Source organism: Ruditapes philippinarum, unplaced genomic scaffold, assembly GCF_026571515.1.
Source record: "Ruditapes philippinarum isolate M1 unplaced genomic scaffold, ASM2657151v2 ctg3743_1_1_1_1, whole genome shotgun sequence".
Lineage (NCBI taxonomy): Eukaryota > Metazoa > Mollusca > Bivalvia > Venerida > Veneridae > Ruditapes > Ruditapes philippinarum.
Window position 1 is genome coordinate 64,309 of NW_026864805.1, and position 17,280 is coordinate 81,588.

Sequence of the window (17,280 nt, forward strand, 5' to 3'; positions counted from 1 at the left end):
AGTATTTAGTGAATTAATACAGTCTAATATAAAGTTGACCACCTACGGGTAAAGATGTTATAAACCTTCTCTAATTGGCATAAAATTAAAAAAAGATTTAGTTGATCCGCTTAAGGAACCGCCAGATTTATAGCAATCTTATGATCCTACGTTTACGTACCTTTCTCTCAAAGCCGATTAAAATTAATTAGACAATTTTTTTACACTGAATTGTTCATTTCAAATAAAAACAGTGTATCGTTGTTTACGAATAGAGATGCACACCTTCTAGTTTTTCATTTTTTACACAATGATAAAATTAGATATATCTATGATAACAAGTATTGAAGTAGAAGTTATAAGTGTTTATTCAAATAAGTAACTTCACAAGTAGTGTTTGCATGACGATTGGATTTTTTTTATTAAACACGTTTTACAAAGGGACACTTCAGACTGATTAACTAAATTGATAGTATCTCCAACATGTCAAACTCGGGTGCTTCAGATGTATTGTCCCAGGCGTCAGACGACGACGACGAATGTGTAATTGACGTCGTGAATGATAACACAGCATCTGATAACTGTAAACTAAATCGTGAGTATATTTCTTGTTAATACCGTTAAAAAACAAAAGAGCGGGTATAGGTTATGTGTATTTATTTCTGGCTGATTCTTCCTATGCGACAAGTGCAGATCAATCTGATCCCCCCCCCCCCCCCCCCCCCGCCGTAAAATTTATCGATGGAAAGATGGACACGTTCATATAAATATTTAGCGTGGTATTACATTTTACAATAACTGGTCCTCTGTAGATATTGTACCTGTTATTATCATTATATATCAAGAATAATATAACTGAAATGTATCGTTATAAACGCTATACACTTGCATTACAATCTGAATACATTGTGATACTTTAATTCAACACAAATTATAACACAGTGACACAGTGACACATTTATCAATCTTACTGCTAATGCTCTCCTTATTTTTCTTATATTTTATTCTGACACGGGCGACTATTTCAATATTCCTGTATGATATGAAAAATTGAAACATTTATAATATTGTTGAACAATATTATCATTGGTTATTCGACAAAACAATTATTATTAATTATTGCTTTTATTATTTTAATTTATGTCCGTATCTTACATTGTGTATGTTTAACCCAGGTCTTATTTTCTTAGATTTTACGACACGTGTCTTACCACAGTGTATGTTTAACCCAGGTCTTATTTTCTTAGATTTTACGACACGTGTCTTACCACAGTGTATGTTTAAATCTTTGATTTTTTTTCACTCGTATCAAAGCACAGCCTTATGAGAACATCGGTCTATTTGTTGTTGTTTTTGTCAGTCCGTCTGTTGTCAGTGCTGACTTAATTTGATGAAAATTGCAATATATATTCTTTAAAACTTATTGAAATCAATGGCCACAACGTGGGTTTTTGAATCGATGAGTTAAAGGTGCGTTGTTTCAATTATTGAAATATTATTCAAAATGATTTCTATATAGAGTGTGACACTGCCTTGTTATCTTTCACTCTTATCCTACCACTTATCTCACCACTTATCTTACCACTTATCTCACCACTTATCTTACCACTTATCTTATCACTTCACTTATCTTACCAATTATCTTACCAATTATCTCACCACTTATCTTATCATTTATCTTACCACTTATCTCACCACTTATCTCACCACTTATCTTATCACTTCACTTACCTTACCACTTATCTTATCACTTCACTTACCTTACCAATTATCTTACCATTTATCTTACCACTTATCTCACCACTTATCTTACCACTTATCTTATCACTTCACTTATCTTACCAATTATCTTACCACTTATCTCACCACTTATCTTACCGTTTATCTTACCACTTATCTCACCACTTATCTCACCAATTATCTTACCACTTATCTTACCAATTATCTCACCAATTATCTTACCACTTATCTTACCAATTATCTAACCATTTATCTTACCACTTATCTTACCAATTATTTCACCAATTATCTTACCACTTATCTTCAATATTTCTCCCACATTTTACTAATATACACATCTTTTCATATCATTTGTCCCAAAGAAAAAAAACGAAATAAAACTCACCCTAAATTTAAAAAAAATGCAGATTCCATTAAATGTTCAAGCACATGCATACACATTTCATTTTACACTACCACTAAACAAATTACTTAAAACATTGAAAACTTAAGTACCAGTTAAAAGAAGCCTAAAGCGTTTAGTTTTGCTGAGCTAATACAAGACATATAGCTACAGTTATCACAGCAGTCAATTAATATGGGCTGTAACCCCTACCCGAAGTTGGAGAGTACCTACTAAATTTCATATTATAGAATTTTAGCATAGTATATCTTTAACTTGATAGTAAATGAACTTACAAATGTAGATATTTCGTATCTTGACACCTTAAGAACAATAAAAAATTAGAAGTGTGTATCTTTTATGTTTGAGTGAAATCTCCTGATAACTCTTCAAATGGCATAAGGATTCTACAGGAAGGTGACCAAACTCCTTACAGCGGTTACGTCACGCTTTGCTACTTTAATCAATGTCGCCACTGAAACCCACGTGACGATAGTTGTATCATGTGACAAAAACATGGTGGCCAGTTTCAGAACGCCAAGGATCCCATATCCAACTGGCAGATTTACAATTATATCCTTACCAGATAAAATATGTTCAAAACTACACTTTAAAACCAGTGCCGGATCAAAATATTTTGTGCAATCGTTCAATAACTGTCTAACTTCAGCCATTGTTTACTATACATACGGTGTCACAGTGAAAATATCTTTCGTGATGTTTACAAAATAATTTTAATACGTATATTTTTTACATTCATAACAATTTAATGAAAAGAAAGTTCCACAGGGAGGTAACTATTGCGCGACAAATCGAGTCAGTTAGAGTGACCTCCCCTGGTAACATTGCAAATGGCGTAAGGGTTCAAAGGGAAGTAACTGTTGCACTCCAAAAAAGTGTTGATTAAAGTGACCTCCCCTTATAACATTGCGAATAACGTAAAGGTTCATAAGGGAGGTTACTGTTGCGCTACTAAGAGTCGGTTAGAGTGACATCCCCTTAAAACATTGCAAATGGCATAAGGGTTTTAAAGAGAGGAAACTGTTGCGCTAAAAAAAGAGTTGATTACAGTGACCTCCCCTGATAACATTGCAAATGGCGTAAAGGTTCAGTAGGGAGGTGACTGTTGCGCTAAAGACATAATCAGTTAGAGTGATTTCCCCTGATAACATTGCAAATGGCGTAAGGGTTATGAAGGGAGGTTTACAAATGTGTTAAAAAGAGTCAGTTAGAATTACCTCCCCTGAAAACATTGCATAGGACGTAAGGGTTCAAAGGGAGGTAACTGTTGCCTCAAAAAAGAGTTGATTCGAGTGACCCCCCTGATAACATTGCAAATGGTGTATGGGTTCAAAAAGGGAGGTGACTGTTGCGCTATAAAAGATTCGGTTAAAGTGACCTACCCTGATAACAATGCAAATGGTGAAAGGGTTCCAAAGAGAGGTTACATTTGCACTTCAAAAATAGAGTCGATAAAAGTGACCTCCCTTTATAACATTGCAAATGGCATAAGGATTCAACAGAACTTTGCATGATTGCATGTAAGAAATTTTGGTCTTTGAAGCTCCTCCTAAATAAGATTTTATTCCTCAACTCCTAATAATATTTTATTTCTCCTATTGAAGGATTTTTAAAATTTGGACCAAAACGCCTTTGTTAACGTTGTCATTATAATTTAGAGATTTTCGACCATGCGACCACATACATGCTTGAAGGAGAGTGACCGTGCGACCACATACACGCATCACAGGATTCCCCTTCTCTTACGAGAAAGAGACAAAGAGATGTCCAAGAAAGGGACAAAGAGATTTCCGCCCTTTTATTTAAGGGCAGACTTAAAAAATGCCTTTGCCTTATGTTTTTGACAAGGAGGCTAATTTTCACAGATATGTCTTGAATTGGTTTTTATACAACATAAGTAACGCAAACCAAGCGGGTTAACAGTTTACGTCTTTTTAAGTCCGCTATGAAATTTTAAAAAGATAATATATAACTTCTTCGATATAATTATTTTGCCTTGAATAAATTTAAATTGTAATGACCTCTTAAATATATAAAATATATTAATTGACAGAAAAAATGCTTATTAAAATACAGTGTTTTGATATTTTTGTATAATAAAAAGGCGGTATTTCAAATAACACATTTATTTTGGAAAATCGGCTTATTATTAATTATAGTTAAGTAAATTGACTATTTAAAAAAAACTATTTAAAAAAACATCCTCAAACACTACATAAGTGAGTGCGCCGTTCTTGGCCAATTTAATTTTGTAAATGCTTACTAGCAAAGACTAACCATAACATAATATCATCCGAAAGGTACCATAAACAGTAATAGAAAGTCAAGGAAGCAACACCATTTGAGCCGCGTCACGACAAAATCAACATAATGGGTTTGCGACCAGCATGGATCCAGACCAGCCTGCGCATCCGCGCAGTCTGATCAGGATCCATTTTTTTCGCTTACAAACCATATTACAAGTAGAGAAACTGACAGCGAACAGCATGGATCCTGATCAGACTGCGCGGAAGCGCAGGCTGGTCTGGATCCATGTTGGTCGCAAACGCACTATGTTGGTTTTGTCGTGACACGGCTCATTTTCAACCTCAGATTTCCAAAAACTTTCTCAGTCTACGGCATGAGACACGTCTTCAAACCACCCCATTCACATAAATTTACGCTTAAATTCAATTTCACTTTTGCACATACGACTACGGAACACGCTTAAAAATTAGTATAATGTGATTTGCCACTTAGAGAATGCGTTTTATGAGTCATCTTTTACATTTTTGTAACATGCTGGCCGAATCTTAAGAAAAAAATTACGCATTTTTCGCCTTTCACAATCGTTTTCTTTTGTTTTATCTCAAAATGTTCCACTTACATGTCAGCCCCAAGGCTAACTCTGTTTGGTATCCGCCCCTCAATCGGAACGTCCTCGGCTATTATCTATAATAATCTCGGAGTTAATACGGATTGGAAGTAGTTCTACCACATGCAGAACCAGAGAGTATAATCTTCGATAATGTAAAACGAATGGAACAGAATTAATGCATTTATTCTATCTTGCTTCAGCTCGGTGACATTAGAACTTGCGTTTTGCTTGATTCCTATTTGCATTATTTCATTCAAACTTGCGTAGTGACTAATTCTTTCATTGAGTGATAACTATTGAACTTGCATAGTCTTTTATTGTACTGTTTTGGAATATTAAAAATTTAACATCATATACCTTCATGTATCATCTACCTTTATTCATGCTCTGTACAAACTATTAAACTTTACGGTGTGTCTTTCATGATTTATTGCTCGCATGGCGTAATTACTGTGAGCTTTCGCATATTATTCAGTGTTTATGTTAAATAAAGGTCGGTGTCTGATGCTTTGTCGATTATGTTTGATCATCTGACATTGTAAATTTACAATTTAAATAAACAATGTATAGTGAAGGGGCGAGAACTCCATCGGAATCGGGATGTAGCTTTGTAAGACAATCACGCGCCAAAATAGCAGGACAAGCCGAAAAATAACGGGATGTACCCAAGAAATCGACACCTGCTGTCATCATATGAAGACAAAATATTGCAAATCACATTATGCTTATCGCCAACACCATTATATCGTTATCGTTGTTTACGTATTGCATTTAATTTGCGGATATATGAATGCTAAAACACGCCAAATTCGCCAAGTATTGATCAAAATCAATAATTTATGTAGTCCAAATGTCGAAAATGCAAGTGGCTGCAAATTAAAGGTATTGACTGGAACGTACCATTTTACATCGAATTGTATCAATAACAAGTAGAACGCCAAACACCGCCGTTCCTAAAGACCCTATTGTTAAAACACAATTTTTATGATTTATATCATAAATATAATGCTCAAATAAAGATTTATCAATATTGTAAGTTCCAAAAAGCATTATTTGTAAAGATATTACCGAATTTACATTTCATTTTATTATAATAAAGGGAGGTAATTAGAAATTTATTTTTTTATAAAGTATAAGTCAAGTTTTTCAATAAGAAATGAATGCATATATATTTTAATGATTTCATATAATGTGAACAAATAATTGCAGTACATATTTTACATATTCTTAGATGTTTGAAAATTGTTTTAGAAGCATAATTATATACATTTACTAATAATGTGTCCGATTCTGTTGCAGATTCGTTTTTGTACAACATTGGAGAGTCTTCTTTGCACAAATTGAAAACCAAAGCTCTAAACCAAATAATATGCCTGTGAGATTTCCGCATGGAATGTTCTTTTTTTGGACCGGCGTTTTGTTCTTTCACTATATAAAGTGCATATTTTTTTCTAAAAATACACCATATTCTAGAGTCAACAGGTAAAACACCATTTGTCTGATCCCGATAACGATTCATTTTTGCACAGCTTCGGAGGGTCTTCTTTTCAAACAATGAAGACCAAAGCCCTAACACAAACAATATGTCCGTGAGATTTCCGCATGGCATGGTCATTTTTTGGACCGGCGTTTTGTTCTTTCTCTATATAAAGTGAATGAATTTTCGCAAAAAAACACCATATCCTAAAGCCAACCGTTTAAACACCATTAGTCTGATTCCGTTGAAAATTCGTTTTTGTACAACTTTGGAGGGTCTTCTTTGTACACAATGAGCACCAAAGCCCTAACCAAAACAATTTGTCCTGGAGATATCCGCGTGGCATGGCCATTTTAATGAACGACGATTTGTTTTTTGTCTATATAAAGTGTATAAAAAACATAATATTATAGAGCCAGCCGTTAAGACACCATTCGTTTTTGTACAACTTTGGAGGGTCCTCTATGCACAAAATGAGGAATAAAGCCCTAACCCAAACAATATGTCCGGGAGATTTCCGCGTGGCATGGCCATTTTTGGACCGGCGATTTGCTGTAACTGAAAATTGGCAAAGTCAAAACCTTACTGAAACTGTGTTTTATATTATATGATCGATCACAACTTTATTAGAATGTTATTTAATGCTCTGTGACGAAAACTCGCTTAAGAGCAGGTTCTTTCAGGAATTGACGTCATTCACAGTTAGCCGTTGTAAATGAAACAATGCGTACTTAAAAAAAAAGAAAGAAAAAAGAGAACGTGGAATGATTAGGAGATTGTGATGGTTAAGAGGATCTTCTTCACAGCAATATAAGCTCTAGAACTAGCTACCGCAAGGGAAATGATAGCAGGAGGCCGCATAAAATTGTCGCTTTTTGGACCGGCGATTAATTGTCTAAGAAAAAGTCTAAGAAATTTCCTAAAAAAAACAACATTCATATTCTACAGCCAACCGTTTATACATACATAAAATTTCACTTAAGTGTGGTAACCACCTTGATGTATTTTCTTACAACAGCGTATGAAATTACAAAACTAATTCATTTATAACGGCGGGAAAGCGTCATCTTGTCATCTTAAGCATGCCATTGTAAAGCACGCGACTCATATTCTAACTCCCATCCCCCCGCAACCCCATGCCAGATGAAATTTAAGGCATGGGTAAAACTAACGGAAACACGAGTCTGATATGTAAGAACGATTGTTTCTATCTGCAGAAAGTGCAACGTTGTCTAATGAGTCAAGAGATGATGGTGACGATGATGAAGATGATGATTACGATGATGATGTCTTCTGCCACCATAAAAAACAACGTCGTAATAGAACAACATTTACGTCAGATCAATTACGGGAACTAGAGACGGTGTTCAGACATACTCATTACCCGGATTGTACGCTTAGAGAACAGATTGCTGAAAAGGTTGACCTAACTGAAGCGAGAGTTCAGGTTTGTTATTTTAAACTGTGTTTTAATTCTTCTTCTTTTTCTTCTTCTTCTTCTTATAACTATTATTATTTTATTATTATTATTAAGTTGATGTTGTTGTTGTTGTTGTTTTTGTCTTAAATAACAGTAGAAACGTTGTGTGTAATTTTGTTGTTATCATAAGAACAAAAAACAACCCAAAAATATACTTTGTAAACGTTTTGCATTTCATTTTTAACATTTCAGGGGCAATTCATTTCTTTAATGTTAACCACATTGACCTGGTTAACGTCATTTTACTTGTTGTTTTCTCATGTCATTATTTAAAACAAATGACGATATAGGCTAAATAACCAAGAAATTTCAAGTTCAACATTTACATAAAGTGTAAATTATGCTTTTTCCGCATTTAAATATACATTGTAATTCATTGATTTAACTGTCAACTGATGTAATAAACTGTTTAAAACATTTTTGAGCCGCGTCACGACAAAACAAACGTAATGCGTTTGCGACCACCATGGATCCAGACCAGCCTCCGCATCCGCGCAGTCTGATCAGGATCCATGCTGTTCGCTTACAAACACTATTACAAGTAGAGAAACTGATAGCGAACAGCATGGGTCCTGATCAGACTGCGCGGATGCGCAGGCTGGTCTGGATCCATGCTGGTCGCAAACGCATTACGTTTGTTTTGTCGTGACGCGGCTCATTTTATAGACAATGAGCGATAATGTTTCCTTTTAAGATTATACTTTAGAATGGCACAGAAAGGTACAGACAAAAAAAAAATCGAAATATATTGAAAAATATAGCGTTTATCAGACTAAGCGTGCATGTGCAAATTTTGTACGGCTCACATTTGTCGCATGTGACCACAACTGGGACATTAACGATGGCATGTCACGCCCCATCTACATATTCTTCACATTTGTTGTGAAGCTTGTTTTCAGAGTTAGATGAACATGACTGGTGTCATTTAAATACATGTATATGTCACTTATATTTTTATTTTTGTATATGAGCACGAATGTAACATATTTTAAATGGTCTTTTCGACAACAACTCACTGAGATACTGTTTCGTGCGCACGAGTTACTACTAGGTCGTGTGCTTGAGATAATTAAGTCGTGCACTGAGTATCTTTGTCGTGATTATAAGTTACTACATCGTGTGCACGAGATACTATGTCGTGCACACCGTTACTTTGTCGTGCGCACCAGTTACTATGTCGTGCGCACGGGATAATTAAGTCGTGCGTACCAGTTACTATGTCATGCACATGAGATTATAAAGTCTTGCGCAAGACTTAATATGTCATGAGCACGAGGTACTATGTCTTTCGCACGAGTAACTATGTCGTCAGCACGTTTACTTAGTCGTAAGCATTAGATTATTAATTCGTACGCATGAGTTTCTATGTCGTGCGCATGAGATAATGAAGTCTTCCACACGAGTGTCCAAGTCATAAGCATGAAAAAATATGTCGTGAACACAAGTTACTATGTCATGCGCACGAGGTACTTGATTTATAGGCCTTTGATTGTGATCCTAGATTATTCCTAATATGATCATACAGACATGTGTCAAATTTCAAGGGAATACCTTCAGTTTTTTCAAAGGTAAAACTTTAACCAGGAATTTTCTAAAAAAGTTAAAAAAGCGCGGTTGTAAAGTGTAATCTGTTGTTTGGTTAATTTTATTGTTCGCACGGCTAATCGTACGCACCACATAGTAACTTATCTCGTGTGCACGACCAAGTTATTAGTGCGCACGACTTTATAACTCCTGCGCACATCACGAGATGAATAAAAACACATGCACGTCACTTCTGTGCCGCCGTAGATTTTCACAATTTCTTAAAATTCTTCATTTATAAATATCTCTTAACAAGTTTTCTGTAAACTTAAAGTGTATGTTTGCCGTAACAGCAGATATCACGTGAAATTAATATCAGGTTTTTATTTTTCAGATGTTAGTCCGCAAACTAAAACATATAAAAGAACAAATAACACTTATCATGCTCAATTCTTACCAAACATTTTAAAGGTTGAAATTACGCAAGAACACCATAATTAGCGTGATTTCAGCACGTCCTTACGGAAGCTTATCAGGGCCAACAGTTGAGGAGATGTTTTGCGCCAAGTCGACTTATTTCTATTCGCATTGATAAGATGTTTTTGCATGTCTCAATAAAATTTAATGACAAATGAGAAGTTTTTAGGCATTGCAACTGAATTTTTCTCGATATGCTTGAAGCTTTTGTCTCTTCAATAAAAATCCTGTCAAAACATCGTGATTTCACGACTTTGCATGACAAATCAACGATCTACCTCAACTCATAATTAAAACGTCCGGCAAAACAATTTCATTCAATGTGTTGGAGTTACTGGCCTTAAAGTTGCATATCTCCAGTCGAGACTTAAGAGTTAAAGGAAAGTACAATGATTTCAGATTCAAGTAGGCCTAATACTTTATGTTATATGTAATTAGGGGCTGATTTTACAGTATTTACCACCACATGCTACTGCATAACTAACACAATAATGGCCTTTTTGTGCTTATTTTGACATTTTTGGTAATCTACGTGTATAGCAAATGCTGTGTGCAATGTCTAAAATATTTTCTATGTTCACTTCACAATAGTTTACATTTTTTAAAAACATTTTTAAAATCTTAATGAAAATTAGCATGAATCTGGAGGCATGCTGCTCTAGGCCTTCTCCCTAATGTTTCAAAGTTTTGATAAGAAATGCTACCTGACCTCATGACAGAACAAGAATAACAGGGTAAATCATGCAAGATATGTCAAACTTATTTTGCGCATATTTTCTGATATTCTTTTTATACTCAAATAAAAGAATTACAGTGTGAAATACATTATTGTTATTAATAAAAGAACTCCATTGACGTCCAAACGCCTCAAAGCATTAAATTTGAATGTCTTGCATAGATCAACCGAGGCACTTAAAACAGAAAGATATGCAAAAGATCATTAAGAATTGTCGATAATCGTATTATTTGTGTTATAATTAGCCCTATTTCAGTGAAAAGTGTTGCAATCCGTTTCAATTCGGGGAATTTTGGTCATTTTCTATAAACAGAAAAAATATTTTGGAAACACAGAATGCGTTAATTACCACAAGGTATTAATCTATAAACATAAATCAAATGGAACAATAATCTCGAACAATTATTTCCACATATTATATAATTATAAGTTTCAAGTAATAGGTCATATTTTTTGGTAAAGTAAAGAGTTCCCCTTGCTTCTACACATAGATCTGTTGGAAGTGCTCCTAATCTCTTTATGAATTAATTGTATTCTCTTTATTTGGTATTTATAATTAAACTTTGGTGCACTTTTCAAACGGGATTAATTATGTATTTGATTACATCGAACCAGATTAATCAAATTGTGGCGCGTTTCCAAAATACCTTTCAGCTGTTTGATTTAAACAAGGTTTCACAGAAATGTCTTCAACAATACAACTTTTATACATATTTTTGATGACCAATTAAACATTTTTAATGTAGATTTTCTAAATTTAATCATTTTATTTACAATGAAAGCATGCTTTTTGAGACATTGGGATTAATTTCAAAGCTATTTTGTACCCTAAGAGGATGATGCGAAGGGCATCAAAGGTTATCATATCATGCTGCGTGATAAGTTGCAGATATAGTCTGACAGTATCTCAAAGAACACCATGACGTTACTTTTGTACTTCTATACGCCTCATAAGAGTTTTTTTATATAAAGCTGACTGATCTTGAAGATTTATATTTTAAATGGTGATTTTAGTTCCTTAATAACCTTTTCTGTAATTATTAGTCATAAAACATGTTTAACTATCAATCATGTAAAGTTTTATCTCAACAAAATCTAAATAAAGTATGGTCAGAAATGTTATTTTATCAGGACAAGTTAAAGCAACAGAAATCCGATTACAGATGTTACGATGTGATATTATTCATAAAATTTAACGTAATTTTTAATGATTTGGTGATTAATATATTTTGAATGCTGTGTAAATAGCTTTGACCATTTAGACTTAAGAAGATTTAGTAAATTTATCTGTAAGGTCTAATACGTGCTTATACACTGTCTGAGAGTTTAGTGGATCAATTTGATAAAATATGGCGTGCAAGAGCATGCTTAATAAAATATAGTGTACATTAATAGTCATTCTGTAGAATTGAGTTAACAGTACAAACAATGGGAAGTTGCGATTTTTTGTTGTTAGAAAGAAACTTTGAATGCATTTTCATGAAGAACGCACTTTAATTAAGTACCATATAGTCATCATTTCCTTTCAACAGATTTTTATCAGCCAAATATCATGCACAGCTTTATAATTACGTAAATGCTAGTATTTGCTAAAATAAACTAAAATTATATATTTTTATTATAGAATATATCGTTTTAAAATAAAATTACACATTTTGTTATGACAGAATGCGTCACTTTAAAATGAAATAACATATTTTTATGCTCTCTGAATGCTCCCCGAAATATTTCGGGGGAGCATATAGTCGTCGAGTTGTCCGTCCGTCCGTACGTACGTCCCGAATTCGTGTCCGGCCCATAACTTTGTTATTTGAAGTCGGATTTTAAAACTATTTCACAGAAATGATCACCATATTGAGACGACGTGTCGCGCGCAAATTTGGGTCGCTACCTTGAAGGTCAAGGTCACAGCATGACCTTGCAGCAAAATCGTGTCCGGTCCATAACTTCATTATTTGAAGATGGATTTTAAAAATATTTCACAGAAATGATCACCATATTGAGACGACGTGTCGCATGCAACATTTGGGTCGCTACCTTGAAGGTCAAGGTCACAGCATGACCTTGCAGCAAAATCGTGTCCGGCCTATTACTTTATTATTTGGAGTCGGATTTTAAAACTTTTTCACAGAAATGATCACCATATTGAGACGACGTGTCGCGCGCAACATTTGGGTCGCTACCTTGAAGGTCAAGGTCACAGCATGACCTAGCAGCAAAATCGTGTCCGGTCCATAACTTTGTTATTTGAAGTCGGATTTTAAAAATATTTCACAGGAATGATCACCATATTGAGACGATGTGTCGCGAGCAACATGTGGGTCGCTTCCTTGAAGGTCACGGTCACAGCATGACCTTGCAGCAAAATCGTGTCCGGGCCATAACTTCGTTATTTGAAGTTGGATTTAAAAAGTATTTCACAGAAATGATCATCATATTAAGATGACGTGTCACGCACAACATTTGGGTCGCTACCTTGAAGGTCAAGGTCATAGCATGACCTTGCAGCAAAATTGTGTCCGGCACATAACTTCATTATTTGAAGTCGGATTTTACAACAATTTCACAGAAATGATCACCACAATGAGACATTGTGTCGCGCGCAACATTTGGGTCGCTACCTTGAAGGTCAAGGTCGCGGCATGACCTTGCAGCAAAATCGTGTCCGGCCCATAACTTCGTTTCTGGAAGTCGGATTTAACAACTATTTCACAGAGATGATCACCATATTGAATCGACGTGTTGCATGCAACATTTGGGTCGCTACCTTGAAGGTCAAGGTCACAGCATGACCTTGCAGCAAAATCATGTCCGGCGCATAACTTCGTTATTTGCAGTCGGATGTTACAACTATTTCACAAATATGATCACCATATTGAGACAATATTTGGGTTGTTTTTACACTTTGAAATTTGTCTGTGACATTACTCTGACACAACAAGAGGTATACCTTCCTGTGTCCAAAACCTATTCGGGGAGCATCACCCGGTTCAACCGGCTCTTGTTTATAATAGTTTATGTCATAAATTAAAATTGCAAATTTGTATGAAAGACACGTATAGCGCTATATTTAGCAACGAATCGAGTACAATCGAGTCTACTGAAAGGTTAAAACAAAGGGTACAGTTACAAAAAAGAAGCAGGCGCTTGATTACAATCGTCAGGCACGGTGCACATTAAATTGTATAGTAAAGTAATTTCGTTTATCAACTGTGTAACTGTCTCACATCCTTTTTTTACTTTTTTTTATCCTTTAACCAGGTTTGGTTTCAGAACAGGCGTGCCAAATGGCGAAAGCAAGAAAAGAACATAGTCAGAATGTTTGATGTCTTCAGACACAGACAGGATCCCATGACGTCATTTTCTACATCGCTCTCACTTCTTCAACCATCATTACCCAGCATACATCATCCATCAGTATACCATCCATGGATGCCAAGACTTCCGTTTCCATGGTCTACAACACCTGCTCCTTTCTCGACGTTTCCAAGGATGTTACCTCGTTCAGCCTCATTAACTTCATACACAGGTAAGTGACTTAAGGTTTTTTTTTATTGATCGGACAGGTTTAAACGAAACCAACACCTTAAATGATTTACTTGGGAGGAGAACTCAAGCATGCATCGAAGTAGTGTAACCATTTTTCGATTCTTACTTCTTTAAAAAGAAACCTGACGGGATTAGCACCAACACAGTTTATAAGGGTAGTATAAGTAACATATATCTACTTGATTCGCAGTATCATGGATCATGTTACTTTAATCATACATAGTAAAATTATTATTTTTTATTTCCATTACTTGTTCATTTCTTAATACATAGTCTTAACATGATTCATTATTTTTGTCGCTGTCAAAATCATTACAGCAATTTAATGAATTCTTGGAGAAAAAATAAACCGGAAAAAAGGTGTTTTTGTGTGACATCACATTCATCTTCGTCGTACACATAATCATAGTGTTACTTGTCATTTAAGTGTGTGACTAAATAATATTAAAGCGAAAAAGCCTTGCAAAAAAAAACTAGTATTACCACTATTAAATGCTGAATATAGTTTGCCTTTAAGTTGCATGCAAGTTGACAAAGTAAACTTTATTGCAGATACATGTGAGAAAATTTCGACAGGAAGTGAACAGTCTTCACCTACTACTACCACAGATAGACTTGGCTTTTACGCACACCATTTTCTCCAACGACTAAGTGCTAATCACGCATGCGCAAATGCTACTGTTACAAAGGAAATTCCTAAAGAACTATCACATTCAGACAAGACTTAACACAGTGCTTTAATAATACTTTCATAATGTGTATTTAAAACAAAAATATTGTCTAACAAATTACATAAAATAAAGACAAGCACCAATTATTATCTATAGTATTATTTGTTTTATAATTAGTGCAGCTTGTTTTTAAACAATCAAGATTAAAATTGTAATATAGAGGAAAAATCGGTTAAAATTGAAATACACAATTATATATTTAATACCAATTAAATAAGATAAGATCGGTATTTTTTCATATGTCGGATCTTCTGAACACCGCACTCTGTCCCTGATTTTTAATTTGATATAAAGCAATTGTTATCAGCTTCTGTGACGGTCTCATGAATATGTATGTAGAAAACCCATTTACAACAATAATACAGTAGCAAATAGTTATATCATTAATATATATAGTTGCGAATAAATAACTGGACAAAGTAAATTATTTTACAGTAACACGATAGTTTTACGTTAGGTGTAAGTTTAGATGCATGTGTGAATCATGTGGTCATTGGAGATTATATGAGCTGCGTCATGACAAAATCAACGTAATGTGTTTGCGACCAGCATGGATCCAGACCAGCCTACGCATCCGCGCAGTCTGATCAGGATCCATGCTGTTCGCTATCAGTTTCTCTACTTGTAATAGAGTTGGTAAGCGAACAGCATGGATCCCGATCAGACTGCGCGGATGCGCAGGCTGGTCTGGATCCATGCTGGTCGCAAACCCACTATGTTGGTTTTGTCGTGACACGGCTCATATCTTTATTATTTAGAATCCAGATAATCTGCTCCATTATATAATAATCATTTTTTGAACGATGATCATAATAATCACAATCATCGCCAATAGTTTTGTCGTTGTTGACATCAACAGAATCATTATTGTCATCCATATGCAGTATTTAAATGTGATTGTGACACCTATATAAAAGGCACATTATGCTTCAGAAAAAATCCTTCTTAAAAAGGGCAAATATGTTTTTTAAAAAAAAAGAACATTCAAGCATGTCAGATGCTTATCAACCAAGAAGAAGGCGTTGGATGTTAAATTATTTGGTGTTTCAGGTAATTAGACAATGTGTTACGTTTTGGAAACTATAACAGGACACTAAACAAGAGCTGTCAGAGGAGACAGTGAAGCTCGACTAATTAAATACTGGACGCAGTAAAGGATGATATAAATATATCTCTGTATCAGTATCAAGAAAGCACCACTCAAATGTTCAATATTTCTGCACCATATAATATGCATGTGAGCATGACAATAAAATGTAAACAGACATTTCTATGCTTTAACGGAAAAGACAACAAAATGAAATCTGAAGTCGATCATACAGTAACAAAATGATAAGAGCAAAAAGTATATTAAGTTTTTAAAATGAAATTATGACTTCAAAGACGAAATAACACTTGAAATAAAGATGATTGAGTTATGAACACCTTGTCATGCATGATGTGAGAAATGACATAAAACAATTATCTTAAGTCTAGAGTAGATACCATTTATAATAAGAAATATAATACTTATAAAAAGTATAACAATTTTCAAATAAATTCAAAAATTAAATGGAGTTAATTCTGGAAATACAGGAGTATGGCATGTTAAACGTTGCAATATTCAATAAATTTAATTTTTGGTCTATATCCAATATTTATATTGTATAACTCTAATTTTATATGCTTTACCATAATATTTATTCTATCCTACTAAAATATTTGTTCATCAAAAAATATTTGTGTGCGATAATTTTCTATATATATGTTCTATATTTGAAAATATATATTGTATAATTTAAAATATTTATTGGATACAGTACTGAAAAATATTTATTCGATAATTTGAATCATAGGATAGAACACTTAGCATATTAAGCCCCGCCTATAAAGTAAGCATGAATGTCTGATAAAGCGTTATCATCCTGATAGACTATAGTGTAGTGGAAATGATCAGTGTCCTGTGCATATGCTTAATCCTCCTTATAAATATATGTACATGTATGTCTAAAAAAGGAAAAAGATTTTAAAGTCTTCGGGACATACGAAGGATGATCACTGGGGCTGTCAATTGAAGAATTTTCAAACTATCACTTATTGTTATATATCACACTATATACCATATCTAATTTGTTAACGCAAAAAGCTTGTACGTAACAGCGATTTAAAAAACATGGCAACGCACACCGGCGCAGTATAAATTTGCGCTGACAATACGCGCTTTATGAACCGTATATTTTACAAAATGACACAATTAGATTTCAAAATACGCCGAAACGTCATAAGTCATATTTGACGTTGTCAGAAAAATGACTTCATTTATATCACATATTTTACATATATCATAT

At 34.3% G+C, this 17,280-nt stretch overlaps 1 protein-coding gene across 1 annotated transcript; it reads left to right on the plus strand.

The window, feature by feature from the left end:
- The first annotated feature begins 237 nt into the window (after nt 1-237).
- LOC132726874 (paired mesoderm homeobox protein 1-like) lies at nt 238-15,052 on the plus strand. The gene is made up of 4 exons (XM_060712280.1): nt 238-574; nt 7,674-7,903; nt 13,935-14,202; nt 14,775-15,052. The coding sequence occupies exons 1-4, from the start codon at nt 463-465 to the stop codon at nt 14,948-14,950; spliced, it is 786 nt and encodes a 261-aa protein (XP_060568263.1). The 5' UTR covers nt 238-462; the 3' UTR covers nt 14,951-15,052.
- The last annotated feature ends 2,228 nt before the right edge of the window (nt 15,053-17,280 follow it).